The sequence below is a fragment of the Balaenoptera acutorostrata genome, chromosome 2 (assembly GCF_949987535.1).
Source record: "Balaenoptera acutorostrata chromosome 2, mBalAcu1.1, whole genome shotgun sequence".
In the NCBI taxonomy this organism is placed as follows: Eukaryota; Metazoa; Chordata; class Mammalia; order Artiodactyla; family Balaenopteridae; genus Balaenoptera; species Balaenoptera acutorostrata.
The window spans coordinates 182,596,077-182,618,318 of NC_080065.1; the positions used below are offsets into that span (position 1 = coordinate 182,596,077).

The 22,242-nt window shown below is 49.5% G+C and overlaps 1 protein-coding gene across 3 annotated transcripts in view; it reads left to right on the forward strand.

The window, feature by feature from the left end:
* TICAM1 (TIR domain containing adaptor molecule 1) overlaps positions 1-22,242 on the forward strand; it is a 35,373-nt gene that overhangs the window by 8,967 nt on the left and 4,164 nt on the right. For 2 of the 3 annotated variants that reach the window (XM_057540611.1, XM_057540609.1), the window contains exon 2: positions 5,566-8,081. In XM_057540611.1, the coding sequence (XP_057396594.1) occupies positions 5,709-7,826 (2,118 nt within the window). In that variant the 5' untranslated portion in view covers positions 5,566-5,708 and the 3' untranslated portion in view covers positions 7,827-8,081. Of the gene's footprint in view, positions 1-5,565; positions 8,082-18,966; positions 19,120-22,242 lie in introns of those variants that run through there. The other variant, XR_009007140.1, reaches the window with a different exon arrangement.

Genomic DNA, 22,242 nt, shown 5'->3' on the forward strand with positions numbered 1-22,242 from the left:
ACATGCATGCCGCAACTGGAAGTTCGCGTGCCACAACTGAGGAGCCCACGTGCCGTAACTAAGACCCGGCACAACCAAATAAATAAACAAAACCAAAAAAAACCCAAAAAACTGCACCCCTCCCCCCCCCATTCTTGGAGTTCATGACTCTCCTTCCCTCCTTGTTTCTCCGCGGCATTTATACTGTGATATACCATGAATTTCACTCATGTATCTGCCGATCATTTGTCCCCCCATACTAGGAAGTCGGCTCCATTCTGGGGTCTCTGCTATTTCCCCGTCCCTATCAGCATTTCAGTATGTCAGGCCGCTCCCATTTTCGAAACAGCCTGACAGCTGCTCATCTCCTTGCGTCCTTCCTCCGCGCCCCCCGCTCCGCCCCCCCCCCCCCACCCGCCCGGCACCGCCTCTCTCTCTGACGCTTCTCGGTCACTTCTCTTCTGCTCACTCTGCTCGGTCACATCCCCGTCACACCTCTGGAACCTTCGACCTTGGTCCTGGGCCATTTGACATCCGCTCAGAATAAATTAAAAAAAAAAAAAAAGCTGAGTCATTTGTACAGTGACGTCTGTGATTGATCAGCAAGGGGGGTTGATGGATGAATCAGCGCTTCATCTAGACCAGGGATCCTCAACGTCAGCGCTTAGCAACATCTGGGGCTGAGTCATTCTCTTGGAGGGCTGTCCTGGGCACTGTGGGATGTTGAGCTGCATCCTGGACCCCACCCACTCCATGCCAGGAGCACTTTTCCACGCAGTCGTGACAACAGAAATGTCCCCAGATGTCGCCATGTGTCCCCTGGGGGGATAGAGTTGTCCCTGGTGCAGATGCACTGTTCTTGTCTCGGGGGTTTGGCGGGTCCCAACGTGGGCACCAGCGGGGAACAGGCAGTAGGCCTAGCTGAGGGGCAGAGAAAGTGTTCTTGGCCCCTTGGACTGGACGTGAGGCTATGCTTTTTCTAAGTCTGAATGTGACGTAAATTGAGCGCCTGGGGATTTAAATTTGGGGGTTTGGGACGCTCTCCATGGTGTCTTTGTTCTGTGTCCTTGGGAAAGACCTTTTCTCTGTGTGTGTTTTCTTTCTTTCTTTTAAATTTTTATTGGAGTAGAGTTGATTTACAATATTGTGTTAGTTTGTGCTGTACAACAAAGTGAATCAGTTATACATATACATATATCCACTCTTTTTAAGATTCTTTCCCCATATAGGTCATTACAAAGTACTGAGTAGAGTTCCCTGTGCTATACACTAGGTCCTGATTAGTTACCTATTTTATATATAGTAGTGTGTATATGTCAATTCCAGTATCCCAATTTATCCCTCCCCGCCTTTCCCCCCGATAACCATAAGATTGTTTTCTACATCTGTAACTCTATTTCTGTTTTGTAAATAAGTCCATTTGTACCATTTTTTTAGATTCCACGTATAAGTGATATGATATGGTATTTGTCCTTCTCTGTTTGACTTACTTCACTCACTATGACAATCTCTGGGTCCATCCATGTTGCTGCAGATGGCATTATTTCATTCTTTTTTATGGCTGAGTAATAGTCCGTTATATATATATGTACCACATCTTTATCCATTCCTCTGTTGATGGACATTTAGGTTGCTTCCATGTCCTAGCTATTGTAAGCAGTGCTGCAATGAATATTGGGGTGCATGTGTCTTTTCAAATTATGGTTTTCTCCAGGTATATGCTCAGGAGTGGAATTGCTGGATCATATGGTAGCTCTCTTTTTAGTTTTTAAAGAACATCCATACTGTTCTCCATAGTGGCTGTACCAATTTACATTCCCACCAACAGTGTAGGAGGGTTCCCTTCTTCTCCACACCTTCTCCAGCATTTATTGTTTGTAGATTTTTTGATGATGGCCATTCTGACTGGTGTGAGGTGATACTTCATTGTAGTTTTGATTTGCATTTCTCTAGTAATTAGTGATGTTGAACATCTTTTCATGTGCTTTTTGGCCATCTGTATGTCTTCTTTGGAGAAATGTCTATTTAGATCTTCTGCCCATTTTTTGGATTGGATTTTTTTTTTTTTGTTATTGAGCTGCATGAGCTGTTTGTATATTTTGGAGATTAATCCCTTGTGGGTTGCTTCGTTTGCAAATATTTTCTCCCATTCTGTGGGTTGTCTTTTCGTTTTGTTTATGGTTTCCTTTGCTGTGCAAAAGCTTTTGAGTTTAGTTAGGTCCCTTTTGTTTATTTTTGTTTTTATTTTCATTACTCTAGGAAGTGGATCAAAAAAGATCTTGCTGCGATTTATGTCAAAGAGTGTTCTGCCTGTGTTTTCCTCTAAGAGTTTTATAGTGTGCGGCCTTACATTTAGGTCTTTAATCCATTTCGAGTTTATTTTATTTTATTTTTTTAAGGGATTGGGTTTTTTTGTTTGTTTGTTTTAATTTAGTTAGTTATTTTTGGCTGGGTTGAATCATCGTTGCTGTGCGTGGGCTTTCTCTAGTTGCGGCGAGCGGGGGCTACTCTTCATTGCAGTGGGTGGGCTTCTCATTGCAGTGGCTTCTCTTGTTGTGGAGCGTGGGCTCCAGGCATGTGGGCTTCAGTAGTTGTGGCACGCAGGCTCAGTAGTTGTGGCGCACGGGCTTAGTTGCTCCGCGGCATGTGGGATCTTCCCGGACCAGGGCTCGAACCCATGTCCCCTGCATTGGCAGGCGGATCCTTAACCACTGCGCCACCAGGGAAGTCCCCTAATTTCATTCTTTTACATGTAGCTGTCCAGTTTTCCCAGCACCACTTATTGAAGAGCCTGTCTTTTCTCCATTGTATAGTCTTACCTCCTTTGTCATAGATTAGTTGACCGTAGGTGCGTGGGTTTATCTCTGGGCTTTCTATCCTGTTCCATTGATATCTATTTCAGTTTTTGTGCTAGTACCATACTGTTTTGATGATTGTAGCTTTGTAGTATAGTCTGAAGTCAGGGAGCCTGATTCCTCCAGCTCCATTTTTCTTCCTCAAGATTGCTTTGGCTATTTGGGGTCTTTTGTGTCTATACAAATTGTAAAATTTTTTGTTCTAATTCTGTGAAAAATGCCATTGGTAATTTGACAGAGATTGCATTGAATCTGTAGACTGCTTTGAGTAGTATAGTCATTTTGATAATATTGATTCTTCCAGTCCAAGAACATGGTGTATATCTCTCCATCTGTTTGTGTCATCTTTGATTTCTTTCATCAGTATCTTATAGTTTTCTGAGTACAGGTCTTTTGTCTCGTTAGGTAGATTTATTCCTAGGTATTTTATTTTTTTGATGCGATTGTAAAAGGGATTGTTTCCTTTATTTCTCTTTCTGATATTTCGTTGTTAGTGTATAGGAATGAAACATTTCTGTGTATTAATTTCATATCCTGCAATTTTACTGAATTCATTGATGAGCTCTAGTAGTTTTCTGGTAGCATCTTTAGGATTTTCTATGTATAGTATCATGTCAGCTGCAAACAGTGACAGTTTTACTTCTTCTTTTCCAATTTGGATTCCTTTTATTTCTTTTTCTTCTCTGATTACCATGGCTAGGACTTCCAAAACTATGTTGAATAAAAGTGGCGAGAGTGGACATCCTTGTTCCTGTTTTCTTTTTTTTTTTAAGCATTTTTTAAAAATTTTATTTATTTAATTTATTTATTTTTGGCTGTGTTGGGTCTTTGTTGCTGCACGCGGGCTTTCTCTAGTTGTGGCGAGCGGGGGCTACTCTTCATTGTGGTGCGCAGGCTTCTCATTGTGGCGGCTTCTCTTGTTGCGGAGCACAGGCTCTAGGCACGCGGGCTTCAGTAATTGTGGCACGCGGCTCAGTAGTTGTGGCTCGTGGGCTCTAGAGGTCAGGCTCAGTAGTTGTGGCGCACGGGCTTAGTTGCTCCGCGGCATGTGGGATCTTCCCAGACCAGGGCTCAAACCCGTGTCCCCTGCATTGGCAGGCGGATTCTTAACCACTGTGCTACCAGAGAAGCCCTGTGCCTGTTTTCTTATCGACAGTATTGGAAGGAAATATTGCTGGCCCTATTCATACATTGATTCATTCATTCAACAAGTATTTGTTAGGTACCTGCTGTGTGGTTCCACAAACCCTCACCCTTTGATGCCCCCAGTGACTGGGAGGCAGACAGATGTGGAAGGTTTAACACACAGGAAAAGGTCACCCAGTGGCCAATTCTGTTGTGGGGGTACATGGAAAGATAGACTGGGATAGAGAACCGGGGTGAGCATGGAGGGCTCCCTGAGGTTGCACCATTGTACCTGGGGGCTAAGGATGAGCTTCAGGTCACCCAGGCAAAGGTCTAGGGTAAGGTGCTCCAAGCAGAGGGAACAGTGCATGCAAAGATCCTGAAGTGGGAACCAGCTTGGCATTTTTCAAGAAATGGAGAGAAGAGGAAAGAGCCTCCAAAGGGCTTAGCAGCAGTGTTAGGCATAGATCTGGCCCTTGGTCATGGTTAACTCATCATAGTAATAACGCGACCTGTATCAGTTAGCTATTGCTACGGAACAAATTACCCCAGAACTTCGTGGCTTCAAAACAACAAACATTTATTATCTCATATAATTTCTGAACATCAGGAATCTGGTGGCAGATGAGCTGGGTGGTTCTGGCTCTAGGTCTCTGATGAGGCTGCAGTTAGGCTGTCTGCCGGGGCTGCCTCATCTGAAGGCTTAACTGGGGCTGGAGTCTGAGATTGGCGCCCCCATGTGGCTGGAGGTGGGAAGCCTCAGTTCCTCCCCTTGTGGGCCTTTCCAGAGGGCCACTCACATCATGGTTTACCCCCGACAGAGTGACAGAGAGAGTGACTAAGAAGGAAGCCAGTGTCTTTTATAACCTAATGTCACAAGTGACACCCTATCACTTCTGCCATATTCTATCGATCTCACAGAACTCTGGGACAACGTTGGAAGGACCACCCAAGGCTTGAATACCAGGATGTGGGGTCACTGGGGGCCATCTAGGAGGCTGACCCTTCCTGAGTGACTTCCAGTCATTGGGCTCAGAGCTTTCCATACGTTAACGCAACTCAGCTCCCTGAAACAATCCCATAAGTGGGCTTATTATCATCCTTATAGGCAGTATAGTCTTGTGGTTATGCACATAGCCTCAGCCTCTACAACCAGACAGCTTGGGCTCAAATCCCAGCTCTGGGAATTCCCTGGTGGTCCAGTGGTTAGGACTCTATGCTTCCACTGCAGGGGGTGCAGGTTTGATCCCTGGTTGGGGAACTAAGATCCCGCATGCCTTTTGGACAAAACAAACAAACAAACAAACAAATCCCAGATCTATCACCGGCTGTGTGACTTGGGGCAAATGACTTCACTTCTCTGGCTCACCTTCTTCCTCTGTGAATGGGGAAAATAGTAGCAGCTACCCGCTGGGTGACACCAGGCAGGCGCCTCTGCTGTCCTCTTGCAGAGGAGGAGAGGGAAGGTGGTGGAGGTGAGAAGTCTTGCCCAAGGTCAAGGTCTGGTGATAGGTCTGGTGGGTTTTGAAGGCATGGGGTGGGGGGTTGTCTGGGCCGCCTCCCAGAGCCCCCTTTTTGGTGATAACCATATCTTTTTGCTTCACAGGTCTGCTCTGCAGCCCCCAGGGGACCTAGTACCCGTGAGCAGGTAGGGACACCGGGCCTGCAGCGCAGGGGGGGCGGCGTGTGGAACATGACTCCATCACCCAGTGTTTCTCACGCCGCCGGAGGCCACACCCACCTGCGCCCATGGCCAGCACAGGCCCGTCCCTTTCTGGCGCCTTTGACATTCTAGGCGCGGCGGGCCAGGATAAGCTCTTGTATCTTAAGCACAAACTGAAGACCCTGCGGCCAGGCTGCCGGGGGGCGGACCTCCTGCATGCCATGGTGCTCCTAAAGCTGGGCCAGGAGACCGAGGCCAGGATCTCCCTGGAGGCGCTGAAGGCGGACGCTGTGGCGAAGCTGGTGGCCCGCCAGTGGGCTGGTGTGGACAGCACTGAGGCCCCAGAGGAGCCCCCAGACGTGTCCCGGGCCGTTGCCAGGGTGTACCACCTTCTTGCCGAGGAGAGGCTGTGTCCAGCGCCAATGCGGGAGGAGGCCTACCGCGCAGCCATCCGTGCTTTCAGGTCCAGGGACGACCCCCAGCTGGGGGAGCTCCAGGAAGAGGCACGAGACCGGTGCGGATGGGAGGTCCTTAGGGACCTGGAGGGCACCCAAACTCTCCACTCCGATCTGGGGTGCCTCCTGCCGTCCTCGGCATCACCCTCCGGGACCCGCAGCCATCCGTGGCCCATCGAGGACCTTTCGGAGTGGAGCAGAGGGCATTCCCTGAGATCCACCGGCAGCCCCGCCTCCCTGGCCAGCAACTTGGAAATTAGTCAGTCGCCCACCATGGCCCTCCTCAGCAGTCACCACAGCCCCCACGGGCCCAGCAAGCTGTGTGACAAGCCCCGGCCCAGCCCAGTGCCCGAGCCTGCCCCTATGGGCTGCCAGGAGCCCGAGGAGATGAGCTGGCCCCCATCAGTGGAGGCTGCCAGGCCCCCGGCGCGGCCAAACAGCCCAGCCCCCAGGCTTCCCGAGGTGGCCGCAGATGCATGCCCCGCCAGCCTGCACGACCCCCCGGAAGCTCCGAAAACCAGCACTCACCACCCGGTGGAGTGCACGGATGTGCCAGCAGCTCCCAAATCTCTCCCCTCGCGTTCCAGAAACGCCTGCCCTGTCGCGGATCAGTCGCCAATCCAACTTTCAGAGGAAGACACCACTTACCCGGCGGCTCAGCCACGCCCACCGACTCCATCGGCCCCCAAAACGTCCTCTCCCTTTTCGTCTCCATCGACCCCTCCTAAGGCTCACCCTACCGTCTCGAAGCCAGGGCCCCCTCCTCCTGAGCTGGAGTCGCCAGAGCAGAAATTCTATAACTTTGTGGTGCTGCACGCTGGCGCTGACGAGCACATCGCGTTGCGCGTGCGCGAGAGGCTGGAGGCCCTGGGCGTGCGCGACGGCGCCACGTTCTGCGAAGATTTCCAGGTGCCAGGGCGCGGCGAGCTGCACTGCCTGCAGGACGCCTTAGACCACTCGGCCTTCACCATCCTGTTGCTCACCTCCAACTTCGACTGCCGGCTGAGCCAGCACCAGGCGAACCAGTCTCTGATGAGCAGCCTCACGCGGCATGGGTGGCAGGATTGCGTGATCCCCTTCCTGCCCCTGGAGAGTTCCCTGACCCAGCTCAGCCCCAGCACGACCAGCCTGCTCAACGCCCTGGTGTGGCTGGACGAGCACTCCCCGATCTTCGCCAAGAGGGTGGCCAACACCTTCAAGTCCCAGAAGCTGCGGGCCCGCAAGGCCAAGTGGAGGAAGGAACAGGATATCCGGGCCCTGCAGGAGCAGAGCAAACACCTGGAGGGTGAGTGGCAGCAGGCAGCGGCGTGGAGTGCCGCGCACTCGGCTTACCTCCATAACTACCTGTCGTACCAGATGCAGATGGAGAAGCTCCAGGTAGCTTTCGGGAACTACATGCCATTTGAGACTCAGCTGCCTTCTGTGCCTCAGGTGCCCTTTGGGGGACCGGGGACCCTGGGAGCCCCACCACCACCCTTTCCCACGCGGCCGGGCCATCAGCCGCCGCCCCTGCCTCCTTGGCTGGCGGGCATGCCCCCACCGGCCTTCCCGCAGCCCCCGGTGGCTTTCCCGCAGCCCCAGGCCTTCCCGCAGCCCCCGGACTTCCCACAGACTTCACCCGTGCACTCTCAGGGGCTGCAGCCCCTCATCATACACCATGCGCAGATGGTACAACTGGGACTCAACAACCACATGTGGAACCAGAGAGGGATGCAGGCGCCCGAGGACAAGACGCCAGAAACGGAATGACCAAGTGACTGGACTTGATGACCTCGGCCTTGATTCCCCATCTCCAGGGGTTAGTGGAACATGGGGTCGTTTGCTACTTTCAGGACACTGCCGGGAAAATTGACCACATGACTTTCTGGCCCTTGAGGTAGCCAGAATTGGATGTGTTTACAAATTCTCAGTCAATCCCTCCCTCTCTCTGGACCGTGGTGGTGGGGAATGGGTTGGAGGTATGGGTATGGTGTTTTAATTGTAATAAATATTTATTGAATGCTTTGACAGTGCCATTGTCCTCTGGGAGACCTCTGCCTGGCCATTTGTCAGTATAAAAACGTGGCTGCTATTGCCATAAAAGGGACAGGAGCCAAAAGTTGTGCACGTTTGCTTTCATTTCATTGGTCAGGATGTAGTCACATGGTCCATCTCCGGCTGCAAGGGAAGCTGGGAAATGTAGTCTTCTGATGGGTCACGTGCTTTGCCAAAAGTGTTGGTTCTAATGCCAGAGAAGGAGGAGAGAAAAGACATTGTGAGTACATTTAGCTGTTTCTGTTGCAGCCCTTTTTGGGGGAAGCGGGGGTCTGCCTTGATGCTCCCACCAAGGCTGGGCTCTGATCACACTGTGTAATCTTCAGCAAATGCCTTCACCTCTCTGAGCCTCTGCTTTCTTATCTGAGAAATGGGTTTATGAGGCCATTGTTCCAAGGTCATCAGCAGATCGTGCGATAACAGTGAAATACCAGGGACAGTGTAAGTGCTCATTAACTTTGTGCCTGATATGAAGGGGATTAATCTTTTTCAGGGTCTCAGATCTTTTGAGAATAAGAATAGAATTAATATTTGTTGAGCACTCACTGTTTATCCGTCTTGGAGGCTTTAAATCTAAACCTTTTTTTTTTTTTTTTTAATTTTTGGACTCACTGCACGGTATGCGGAATCTCCCTGACCAGGGATCTCCCCAACCAGGGAATCGAACCCGCGCCTCCTGCAGTGGAAGCGCAGTCTTAACCACTGGACCACCAGGGAAGTCCCATCTAAACGTACTTTAATCCTCAAAAATGACCCCCCCACGGTAGAAGCTTCTGTTGCTAGTCCCCATTTTACAGATGGGGAAAACCGAGGCAGAGAGAGGTGAATTCTCGTCCCCAAAGTCACACAGATCAGAAGTGGGGAGATTGCAATGAAGTAGTCGGATTTCCAAGGGAGGGAATGAAGGCCAGCCCAGGAAGGGCATATGTGGGCCAGGTGAGCCGGGAAGCTGCAGGCCTCCTCTCGCCCAACAGCGTGATTTGAACACTGACTTAGCATGTCCTTTCCTCCTCCACCAGCCACCCCAAAGGGCGGGCCTGGTGTGAGTCACCCAGACTGTCACGCACCACTTACTATTTTAGTCACTGACTCAGATTTTGTCGAAGGTCTGCTTCCGGCTTCCCTGCCATGACATGAAACTTGGGGAGATTGGATTCTCCGGGTGGGGTTGTGGAAACAGACAGTTTCTTTTCTTTTCTTTTTGGCCACTCTGGCGTGGCTTGCAGGATCTTATTTCCCCGACCAGGGAACGAGCCTGGGCCACGGCAGTCTCAACCATTGGACCACCAGGGAATTCCCAAACAGGCGGTTTCAGATCACTAAGGCTAGAGTCAGCTGCAGTTAACAGGCCATTTTTGCAGTTGACCAATATTTATTGAGCTCCTACTGTGTGCCAGGATTGTCCCAGACACTGGGGTGCAGTGGGGGTGAAGACAGATGTGAACCGTCCCCTGCTCTCTTTTCAATCGCAGGTAGAGGCGGAGGGACGGGAGCGGTGAATGAATCATCAAATGAGGAAGCAAGATAATTTCAGAAACTGAGGAGACTTCAGAAGAAATAAACTGGGCATGCACAGTGATGGGGGTGCCTCAGGAGGAAGAACTTTGGCCCAGGTGGCCAGGAGGGCCTCTCTGAGGAGGTGGCATTAGAGCCAAGACCTGGAGGAAGAGCTTGGGAAGGAAGGGTTAGATCTTCTGGGCAGAGGAAACAGGGAGTGCAAAGGCCCTGGGGCAGGACCATGCCTGCATTGTTGCATGAACAGCAGCAAGGATGGGCAGAGTGAGTGAGGAGGAGAGAGGGAGGTGAGGGCCAGGAGGGGATGGAGCAGTTCGTGCAGGACCTTGTGGGTCTCAGGGAGGACTTGGGCTTTTACCCCCAGGGAGGTGGAACCCTGGAGGACTGTGGGCAGAGCAGGGGTGGGGCCTGACTCAGGTGTTCATGGGCGCCCTCTGGCTGGGGCAGGGAGGGCAGACTGGGGAGCAAGGGTGGAAGCTGGGGGCCCAGAGGGGACTGGTCCAGGCCAGTGAGGATGGGGGCTGGACCGGGTGGAGGCAGAGGAGGGAGAAGTGGGCCCATTTAGAATGTGCGCCCCTATTTCATCCCTGAGATGTTGTGAGTGGCAAGTCACAGTCCTTTTCTGGGCCTCATCTTTCTCACCTGTACCATGGACGTAGTGACCTCCAGTCTGGAACTCCAGTACCTACATGTCCCTGTGTCAACCCAGTGTATTTATTTATTTTTATAAATTTATTTATTTATTTAATTTTAATTTTTGGCTGCATTGGGTCTTCGTTGCTGCGCGTGGGCTTTCTCTAGTTGCGGCGAGTGGGGGCTACTCTTCGTTGCGGTGCACAGGCTTCTCATTGTGGTGGCTTCTCTTGTTGCAGAGCATAGGCTCTAGGCGTTCAGTAGCTGTGGCTTGTGGGCTCTAGAGCACAGGCTCAGTAGTTGTGGCACACGGGCTTAGTTGCTCCGCGGCATGTGGGAACTTCCTGGACCAGGGTTCGAACCCGCGTCCCCTGCATTGGCAGGCGTATTCTTTCTTAACCACTGTGCCACCAGAGAAGTCCCCAACCCCGTATATTTAAAGGATGATCATTTTGAAAGCCCTGGGCTGAGGGCTTTACATGCTGGATGAACACACTTAATCCTCTCAACAGCCCCAGGAGCTAGACACAATGTTCCCAATTTACAGATGAGGAAACTGAGGCCAGGAGGGGTGACATCATTTATCCAAGGTCACACAGCTTATAAGTAGCCTTCTGGGGCAGGAGAAGGAGCCAGGCATCTCTCTACTGGATTCTAGCCCATACGGAGACTCTGCAGCCTGTTAATTTATGACCTCCATTTTTTATTTTTATTTTTATTTTATTTTATTTTTTGGCTGTGCTGCACAGCATGTGGGATCTTAGTTCCCCAACCAGGGATCGAATTGGTGCCCCCTGCACTGGAAGTGCAGAGTCTTAACCACTGGACTGCCAGGGAAGTCCCTAGATTTTTAAAATTCTTTGAAATATTACCGTTCATTTTGTTACTTGTTAATTTGTGGCTTCTCTACTACACCCTGCCCACCCTGAGAGAGCTGGGGGCCCATGTGTCTTGGTCACTGCAGTATTTTCAGAACCCAGCACAGGATGTGGCACACAATAACTGTTCAGTAAAGTGAATCCTTCTGACAAATAATTAGTGAGCACCTACTGTGTGCAGACCATGCTGGGTGCCCTGGACACAGACCTGGTCCCTGTCCCCATGGAGCTCACTGAGCAGTGAGTGGAGAGGACATGGATTCCTCCATCCATTTAGCCAACCAACATTTATTGAGCTTCTACTGTGTGCAGGCCCTTGGGCACAGGGATGACTGAGTAGTCACCCTCTCAGGTGACCTGAGACACCCCCATTCTGTCCTCTCAGGGCTCACTGTCCAGTGCCAGAGACAGAGTTACGGGGAGATCAGGCCTGTGATGAAGTGTAGGGGGCTGTGGAGGCCCAAAGTGGACCCTTGACCAGCCTGGGGGGAATTAAGAGAATCTTCTGCAAGGAGGAAGTAAGCTGACACCCGAGGCCTAAGTCGGAATGAGCCATTGGTGGGGAAGAGTGTCCCTGGGGGTGGGCACAGCATGGGCAAAGGCCTGGAGGGGAGACCACGTAGGGAAGGGCTTCACACACGGCCACAATTCCTGCTGCCCCAGCGCCCCCTGGTGGCAGCACCCCCTCGGAGGCCAGCCTACCCCACATGGCCCCGTGGGCCTGGGGTATTTCCTGGAAAAGTCCCATGCCCCCTCTTGGCCAAACAGCCTTAAAGAAAAAATAGGGGAAAATGTTTTGAAAAGTTTCCCCTTTTTTCTTTATATATTTTAGATGTGTGACTTTTTTTTTCTTGGCCACGCTGCATGGCACGTGGGATCTTAATTCCCTGAACAGGTATGGAACCCGGGCCCTTGGCAATGGGAGCACAGAGTTCCTACCACTAGACCACCAAGGAATTCCCTAAAATCCGTTTTAAATTGCACTTCTCTAATCCTCTCCTCTGCTCTGACTTACTTTATATAAGATAATAATAATAACAAGCACAAACACTTCGAGAAAACTTACTATGGGCCAAGGAGTGCTCTAAGAGCTTTAGTGTAATCCTTACCACATCCTTACAATACCCTTAAGAGGTGGATTTCATTATTCCCATTTACAGATGAGGAAACAGGCTCAGAGAGGTTAAGTAATCTGGCCAAGGTCACACAGCCTATAAGGAACAGAGATTCTAATGAAAAATATAACATGCATTTTTTTTGGTTATGAGAATTATGTTATTTTTTAAGTGTACACTTCAGTGGTTTCTAGTATATTTCACTATATTGTGTAATCATCACCACTATGTAATTCCAGAACATTCTCGTCACTCCAAAAAGAAGCCAAGTCCCCATTAGCAGTCACTGGGCATTCCCCTCCTCAGCCCCTGGCAATCACAAATCTGCTTTCTGTCTCTGGATTTGCCTATTCTGGATGTTTCATATAAATGGGATCACACACTATGTGGCCTTTGGCGTCTGGCTTCTTTTATTCAGCAGAACATAAACTTGCATTCCTAGGCCACCCCCATTATCAGGAGCACTGGTCACCACTCTGTGTGTCATTCTTTTTCATGGCTGCATAGTATTCCACCTCCAGAGAGCCCCTTCATAACCAGTATGAGAAACACCCTTGGAACCTTCATTGCTAGAGCAGAGGGGTGCCTAGGGGTCAGTTAGGCAATCCACTGCAAAGCAGAACAAAACTATGAGAAATCCTACTTTTATTTTTATTTTCTGGTTGCACCATATATACCAGGTGTGCCCAGGCTCTCGGGTCAGTGAGATTATCAATCAACAAACACACATCTGGGCAGAGTTATTTGCCAGGGTGCTGGTGTGGAGGTTTGCAGATGGCCCGCAATGAGGCAGTAAGCGTCTGTTTATTCTCTTTCTTCTAGAAGCATCTGCTTCCTACCAGGGTCTGGTGCTTGTGCTGGGCCTTTGCCAGGGGTCGTTGTGACACTGGAGCTCAAGGTTACCCTCACCCAGACCCCGGCCAGGCAGGGCCTCGGGAAACTGAAAGTCCAGTGGAGCAAGAAGGAGGAAGTTTCTGCAGGCTCTGCAGCCAACACCCACCTCCATGCCCCACTCCTCTGCCCATGCTAATAAAGGGCCTTCTGGAAGGTAGGGTCACCCCTGAGAAGGGCCAGGGTGGGATTTTTCCTGCAGTGTTTGCTCCAGTATCAGCCCTCTTTCCTCCCAAGGCTGCAGAAACTGCCCTGGTCAAGGTCATGGGTACCTTTGAGTTGTTAAGTCCAGCGGTCACTTCTCTGTCCTCCTCCCCCTCTCCGAGGCGTCTGACCGGGCCAGTCGGCCTCCTTCTAAGAACTGCATTCTCACATGGTCCCCGGGCCCCATACTCCTCCTCCCCCCCGCCCCGCTCTCCCTCCCACCCACTTACCCACCCACCCACCCACCCACCTCTCCTGAACCCCCTCGGGCTTCTCCCCTCCCCCACCCCACCCCTCCCCTCCCTGGCGGCCTCGTCTATGCCCTCAGCCCTGTCTCCAGCTTGGACCTCCTCTGAGCTCCAGACTCAGGGTGCAGCTGCCCCTCTATGTCTCCACTTGGGGGGTTCACGGGGGTCTCACACTCAACACCGCCACGTGGTGTCTGACCATCCTCGCTAACCTGCTCCTCCCACGTCTCATCTTTGCTGACGGAAGCTCCGTCCTGGCAGTTGCTCAGCGAGAACCTGGGAGTCACCCTAGACTGACCTGTCAGCCAGTCCTCCTGCTTCTGCTTTCAAAAAACTGTGCAGAATCCACCCACTTCTCTCCCCTCCTCTGCCCCTACATGGACCAGCGCGGTCAGCTGCACCCTGGTCCCTGGACTCCCATCCTCGTCCCCACAGTCTGTCCTACCTGCAGCAGCCACCAGAGGGCGCCCGTGAGCACCTGAGTCAGGCTCCGACCCCTCCTCTGCCCACGGCCCTCCAGGGCTCCCACCTCTTTTGCAGTAAAAGCCCAAGTCATCCCTGTGGCCCACAAGGCCCTGCACGACCGGTCCCGTCCCCTCCCTGCCCTCCCCTCCTCCCTCTCTCCCCCTTGCTCACTCTGCTCCAGACACACGGGCCTCCTCCCTGTTCTTCCAACACTCCAGGCGTGGTTCTGCCTCAGGGCCTTTGCACGTGCTGTTCCCGCTGCATGGTGTCTTTCCTCCAGATTCCTCCATAGCTCCCTCTCTCACTTCCTCCAGATCTTTGCTCAAATGTCATTCTCTCAATGGAGGCTTCTGTGAGCCCCCCATTTAAAATGCATTTACAGTAGCACCCACCAATCCCCCTGACTCTGCTCTATTTGTTTTTTTTTTTAAGATTCATTTATTTGTTTCATTGGTTGGTTGCTCTGGGTCTTAGTTGCGGCACGTGGGTTCCTTTGTTGTGGCAGGTGGGCTCCTTAGTTGCAGCATGCAAACTCTTAGTTGTGGCATGCATGTGGGATCTAGTTCCCTGACCAGGGATCGAACCCAGGCTCCCTGCATTCGGACTGCGGAGTCTTATCCACTGTGCCACCAGGGAAGTCCTGCTCTATTTTTTCATAACACTTAGCACTTTTGGACAAATGTAAGTCACTTATTCATTGCACACTTTGTTATTGGCCTTCTTCGCGAGGACACGAATTTTGTCTGACTTCACTGCTGGATCTTGGGACTGGCACACAGTAGGCGCTCAATAAATGAACAGGCATACCTTGTTGTATTGTGTTTCACTTTATTGCCCTCTGCAGATATTGCGTTTTTCCAAATTGAAGGTCTGTGGCAACTCTGCGTCAAGCAAGTCTATCGGCGCCATTTTTCCAACAGCATTTGCTGCCTTCGTATCTCTGTGTCACATTTTGGTAATCCTTGCAAAATTTCAAACATTGTCATTGTGAGTATATTTGTTATGATGATCTGTGATCAGTGATCTTTGACATTACTATTGTAATTGTTTTGGGGCACCAATTACTATTGTAATTGTTTGGGGCAGATGGTGAACTTAATTGATAAATGTGGTGTGTTCTGACCGCCCCACCCACTGGGTGTTCCCCCATCTCTCCCCCTCTCCTTGGGCCTCCTTACCCCCTGAGACACAACCATACTGAAATTAGATCAGTTAGTAACCCTACAATGGCCTCTAGGTATTCCAGTGAAAGGAAGAATCACACGTCTCTTTAAATCAAAAGCTAGAAATGAGGGACTTCCCTGGTGATGCAGTGGTTAAGAATCTGCCTGCCAGTGCAGAGGACATGGGTTCGATCCCTGGTCCGGGAAGATCCCACATGCCGCAGAGCAACTAAGCCCGTGCGCCACAACTACTGAGCTCGTGAACCACAACTACTGAAGCCCATGTGCCTCGGGCCCGCACACCGCAGTGAAGAGTAGCCCCCGCTCGCCACAGCTAGAGAAAGCCCGCGTGCAGCAATGAAGACCCAAAATAAATAAATAAATAAAATTTTAAAAAGAGCTAGAAATGATTAATCTTAGTGAGGAAGGCATGTCAAAAGCTGAGACAGGCCAACAGCTGGGCCTCTTGTTACAAATAATTAGCCAAGCTGTGAATGTAAAGGAAAAGTTCTTGAAGGAAATTAAAAGTGCTACTCCAGTGAACACACGAATGATAATAGAGTGAAAGAGCCTCCCTGCTGATAGGGTAGAAGTTTTCGTGGTCTGGATAGAAGATCAAACCAGCCAGAACATTCCCTTAAGCCAAAGCCTCATCCAGAGCAAAGCCCTAACTCTCTTCGATTCTGTGAAAGCTGAGAGAGGTGAGGAAGCTGCAGAAAAACGTGTGAGGCCAGCCGAGGTGGGTTCATGAGGATGAAGGAAAGAAGCCATCTCTATAACAGGAAGGTACAAGGTGAAGCAGCAAGTGCTGGTGTAGAAGCTGCAGCAAGTTCTCCAGAAGATCTAGTTAAGATCATTCAGGAAGGTGGCTACACTAAACAGATTGTCAATGTAGATGAAACAGCCTTCTATTTTTTTTGTTTTTTTCCGGCCATGCTGCGTGGCATGCGGGATCTTAGTTCCCTGACCGGGGATGGAACCTGTGCCCACTGCAGTGGAAGCACAGAGTCCTAACCACTGTACTGCCAGGGAATTCTCATCAGCCTTCTATGACTGGAAGAAGATGCCATCTAGGACTTTCATAGCCAGAGAGGAGAAGTCAATGCCTGGCTTCCAAATTTCAAAGGTCAGGCTGGCTCTCTTGTTAGGGGCTAATGCAGCTGGTGACTTTCAGTTGAAGCCAATGCTCATTTACCATTCCCCAAATCCTAGGGCCCTTCAGAATTATGCTCAATCTACTCTACCTGTGCTCTGTAAATGGAACAACAAAGCCTGGATGGCAGGACATCTGTTGACAACACGGTTTACTGAGTATTTTTTTTTTTTTTTTTTTTTTAAGTTGTAATTTTTTTTTTTTTTTTTTTTTTTTTTAATGAGGATCTTGAATCAGATGCGTATGTTTGATTGATTGATTGATTGATTGATTTTGGCTGTGTTGGGTCTTCGTTTCTGTGCGAGGGCTTTCTCCAGTTGTGGCAAGCGGGGGCCACTCTTCATCGCGATGCGCGGGCCTCTCTCGTTGCGGAGCACAGGCTCCAGACGCGCAGGCTCAGCAGTTGTGGCTCACGGGCCCAGCCGCTCTGCGGCATGTGGGATCTTCCCAGGCCAGGGCTCGAACCCGTGTCCCCTGCATTAGCAGGCAGATTCTCAACCACTGCGCCACCAGGGAAGCCCTTACTGAGTATTTTAAGCCCACTGTTTTAAGCCCCTGTGGTCCCTCCCCCCACTCCCCGCCATGTCCTCAGCCTGCCTTTGTCTGTGGAAAAACTTTAGCCAAAGAATAAGCTTATTCAGAGAAGTGAGAAAAATGCAGAAACAAAGGAAAACAGTCCAACAAGACTAACTAATAATAGTCATTAAGCATAGTTAAGGACTTTTAGTTCCTTCTCAAGGGCTATAGATAATATTTTGAGCCCTATCCCGTGAGCTGTCTTGTAGAGACCGAAACCTCCACCAGGTGGAAGAAGTTAACTACATGATGACCAGACTGTGGCCATGACATAAGCTGCCACAATTCCAAGAATTGGCCTCAAGGAAATGGGAAAGAAACGACCCTGACACTGAAGATTAACTGTACTTAAAGTAATCAAGATGATGCAGATCAAACCACCGCATGATCAATTTCAAGATGACTGTCAGAGCTGCCTGTGCTGTTTCTGCGTGTAGCACCCTCCCTCCGTCTATAAAAGCTCTTGCCCACTGATTGTCAGTGGGGGGCGAGTTGGCCTTTGGACAGTCGCCCCCCGCACCGTGGTTGCCAGTATCCGAAATAAAGCAAACTTTCCTTTCCGCCAAACGTGCCTCTTTATTGGCTTTTGAGCTGCAAGCAGCCAGACCCCACTTTTGGTTACACTACGGCTCATAGAAAAGGGTTCCTTTCAAAATATTACTGCGCATGGACAATGCACCTGGTCACCCAAGAGCTCCGACAGTGATGGACAATGAGATTCATGTTGTTTTCATGCTTGCTAACACAATATAGGGAAGAAACTTTGTATTCTATTACAAGTTAATCACTAAAGGGATGTTGCCTGTAAACTTAAATTATACATAATGGCCCATCTCTGGGAACCCGGCCTCCCATGAGCGTTAAGCTAAAACACCTTAGTTCAGCTCGCAGGAAACCTCCTGACCAGGCCCACCTGTGAGCGGCTGCAGGCAGGAAGAAATTAACACAACCCAGAACCAGAACTTTACCCCCGCCCCTTCTAGTATAAAAGAACCCAGAATTCTAACTCGGGGAAGGTGGTTCTTTGGGACACTAGTCAACCACCTCCTCCGTCTGCTGGCTTTCCAAGTAAAGTCGCTATTCCCTTCCCCAGCACCTCATCTCTTGATTTATTCACCTGTCGTGCAGCGAGCAGCACAAGCTTGGATTCGGTAACAAAACAACATCCGTGCTGCAGCCCATGGAGCAAGGAGTCATTAAGACTTTCATGTCTTATTCTTTAAGAAATTCATTTTTGGGAATTCTCTGCAGTCCAGTGGTTAGGACTCTGCACTTTTCATTGCCCGCGGGTTTGATCCCTGGTCAGGAAACTAAGATCCCACAAGACGGGCGGTGCAGCCAAAACAAAAGGAAAAAAAAAAGAAGTACATTTCTCAAGGCTACAGCTGCCATGGACGGTGATTCCTCTGATGGATCTGGGCAAAATCAACTGAAAACCTTCTGGAAAGGATTGACCATTCTAGATGCCATGAAGACCATTCGTGATTCATGGGAAGAGGTTAGAGTATCAACATGAACAGGAATTTGGGAGAAGATGCCAACGCTCATGGATGACTTTGAGGGGTTCAAAACTTCAGTGGAGGAAGTCACTGCAGATGCTGTGGAAATAGCAAGAGAACTAGAATTGGAAGTGGAGCCTGAAGATGGGACTGAGTTGCTGAAATCTCAGGATAAAACTTTCACAGGTGAGGAGTTGCTTCTCGTGGATGAGCAAAGAGAGTGGTTTCTGGAGATGAAAGCTACCCCTGGTGTAGACACTGTGATGACTGTTGAAATGACAACAAAGGATTTAGGATATGACAGAAACTTAGTTGATAAAGCAGCGGCAGGGTTTGAGAGGACTGACTTCAGTTTTGAAAGAAGTTCTGCTGCGGGTAAAATGCTGTCAAATAGCACAGCACGCTCCAGAGAAATCGTTCATAAAAGGAAGAGTCAATTGATGCAGCGAAGTTCACTGTTGTCTTTTTTCAAATTAATTAACTAATTAATTATTTTACTGTTGTCTTATTTTAAGAAATCGCGGCAGCCACCCCAGCCTTCAGCAACCGTCACCCTGATCAGTCAGCAGCCATAGAGGCCAGACCCTCCACCAGCAAAAAGATTACGGCTCGCTGAAGGCGCAGATGATGATTAGCATTTTTTAGCAAGAACGTATTTTTAAATGAAGGTACGTACATTTTTTAAAAATTTTTATTTACTTATTTTTGGCTGTATTGGGTCTTCGTTTCTGTGCGAGGGCTTCCTCTAGTTGCGGCAAGCGGGGGCCACTCTTCATCGCGGTGCGCGGGCCTCTCACTATCGCGGCCTCTCTTGTTGCGGAGCACAGGCTCCAGACGCGCATGCTCAGTTGTGGCTCACGGGCCTAGTTGCTCCGCGGCATGTGGGATCTTCCCAGACCAGGGCTCGAACCCGTGTCCCCTGCATTGGCAGGCAGATTCTCAACCACCGTGCCACCAAGGAAGCCCGGTACGTACATTTTTAAAAGACATAATGCTATGGCACACTTAGACTACAATGTAGCGTAAACATAATTTATATGCACTGGGAAACCCCAAAATTCATGTGACTCGCTTTATTCCAATATTCACTTTATTGCTATGGACTGGACCTGAACCCACTGTATCTCTGAGGTCTGCCTGAATCTGAATTATCGCTTAAGTCTGTTTTTATCTTTAAAACAACCTCTTTTTAAAATTATTTATTTTTATTGGAGTATAGTTGGTTTACAGTGTGTTATTTTCTGGTGTACAGCAAAGTGATTCAGTTATGTATACGTATGTATATATATATTTCACATTCTTTTCCATGATGGTTTATTACAGAATATTGAATCTAGTTCCCCGTGCTATACAGTAGGTCCTTGTTGTTTATCTATTTTATATATAGTAGTTTGTATCTGCTAATCCCGAACTCCTAATTTATCCCTCCCCCACTCCCTTTCCCCTTTGGTAATCGTAAATTTGTTTTCTATGTCTGTGAGTCTGTTTCTGTTTTGTAAATAAGTTCATTTGTATCATTTTTTTTAGATTCCACATATAAGCGGTATCATATGATATTTGTCTTTCTCTGTCTGACTTACTTCACTCAGTATGACAATCTCTAGGTCCAACCATGTTGCTGCAAATGGCACTATTTCATTCTTTTTTTATGGCTGAGTAATAGTCCGTTGTGTGTGTACATATATTTATTTATTATTTATTTATTTATATATGACATCTTTATCCATGCATCTGTCGATGGATACTCAGGTTGCTTCCATGTCTAGACAATTGTAAATAGTGCTGCTGTGAACATTGGGGTGCATGTATCTTTTTGAATTAGAGTTTTCTCCATATATATGCCCAGGAGTGGGATTGCAGGATCATATGGTAGTTCTGTTTTTAGTTTTTTAAAATTTATTTATTTATTTATTTATTTATTTATTTTTGGCTGCATTGGGTCTTAATTGCTGTGCGTGGGCTTTCTCTAGTTGCGGCGAGCAGGGGCTACTCTTCGTTGCGGTGTGAGAGCTTCTCATTGCACTGGCTTCTCTTGTTGCAGAGCACGGGCTCTAGGTGTGCAGGCTTCCTTAGTTGTGGCACATGGGCTCAGTAGTTGTGGCTCGCGGGCTCTAGAGTGCAGGCTCAGTAGTTGTGGTGCACAGGCTTAGTTGCTCCGCGGCATGTGGGATCTTCCTGGACCAGGGCTTGAACCCGTGTCCCATGCATTGGCAGGCGGATTCTTAACCACTGCGCCACCACGGAAGCCCTGTTTTTAGTTTTTTTAAGGAACCTCCATACACTCATCTACAGTAGCTGCATCAATTTATATTCCCACCAACAGTGTAGGAGGGTTCCCTTTTCTCCACACCCTCTCCAGCATTTGTTATTTGTAGACTTTTTAATGATGGCCATTCTGACCAGTGTGGGGTGATACCTCGTAGTTTTGATTTGCATTTCTCTAATAATTAGTGACGTTGAGCATCTTTTAATGTGCCTATTGGCCATCTGTATATCTTCTTTGGAGAAATGTTAATTTAGGTCTTCTGCCCATTTTTCACTTGGGCTCTTTGTTTTTTTTGTTATTGAGTTGTATGAGCTGTTTGTATATTTTGGAAATTAAGCCCTTGTCAGTCGCATGGTTTGCAAATATTTTCTTGCAGTCCGTATGTAGGTCGTCTTTTCGTTTTGTTTATGGTTTCCTTTGCTGTGCAAAACAACCTCTTGATCCATGTTCCCTTCTTGCCTGTGGGTGAATGGTTCCATTCATTCATTCTGCCATCCATTCATTCATTTACTGAACAGTGTGTATTGGCACCTACTGTATGCCAGGGACGGTTTCAAATCAGGGGACACTGTTGATTAAAGCAGACCCTGTTCCTACCCTCTTGGGGCTCACAGATCCGTGCGGGAGACATTAGACTAGGCTGTTAACAACCGAGGTGGTCCGGGGTGTGATGGGGGATGGTAGGGGGAGGGGAGAGCGGCTGTGGGAGGCTTCCCGGAAGGCATCACTCCAGGGAAAAAGGGTACTCCAGGTGGGGAGGGGGGAGGCACAGACCAAGGGTTGGGAGGAGTCAGTGTGATCCCACCCTCGTGCAAGACCTGTCCCCCCACCTCCCCCAGAACAGGATGCTTCCTTTATTCGTGGGGACCCAGAAGATACTGCGATGAGCATTTGGTGCCACCAGGGGGTGCCGTCGGACAACAGTTCCTGCCTCTCCTCCTTACCCAACCCCGGGCTGGCGACGGCCTTCCTCCTAAGAGAGCCCAGAGGGGCAGGACCCCCAGAGAGTGCCAAGTTCCAGGCCATGCCAAAGGCCGCTCTCCCTGATTACAACCTCCGTAAATAACAACAACCGCAGCCGTATAAATATGCCCATTAACTGGGTGTTTGGAAATCCTTCAGTCGAATGCTGTTGGGAACCAGAGCCCAGAGAGGGCAGACACCTGCCTTAGGTCACACAGCAAGTCCTACCCCTGCCTGGCCTACACAGTGTCTCCTCCCAACCCCAAATGCCCCTGGGTGGGGATCTTTATTTTTAACCTGGTCAGTGGACACCGCCTTTTTATAGCCCTGGGAGGCGCCCAGGGTTTCCAATTTCCAAAGGAAGTTTTTTTTAAAATTGTTCTCTTCCCAAGAAAAGGAACTGCCTGACCTCTCAGAGGGGCCTGGCCCAATCTCTTATTTTCCCTGAGGCTCCCTGGGGTCCCTCAGACCCCTCACCAGGTGCTATGCCCATTCCCACCCCTTGCTGGGTCTTAAGAGTCCCCTTCCGTCATTTGGGGCCATCATGCTCTCTGGCAGCCTC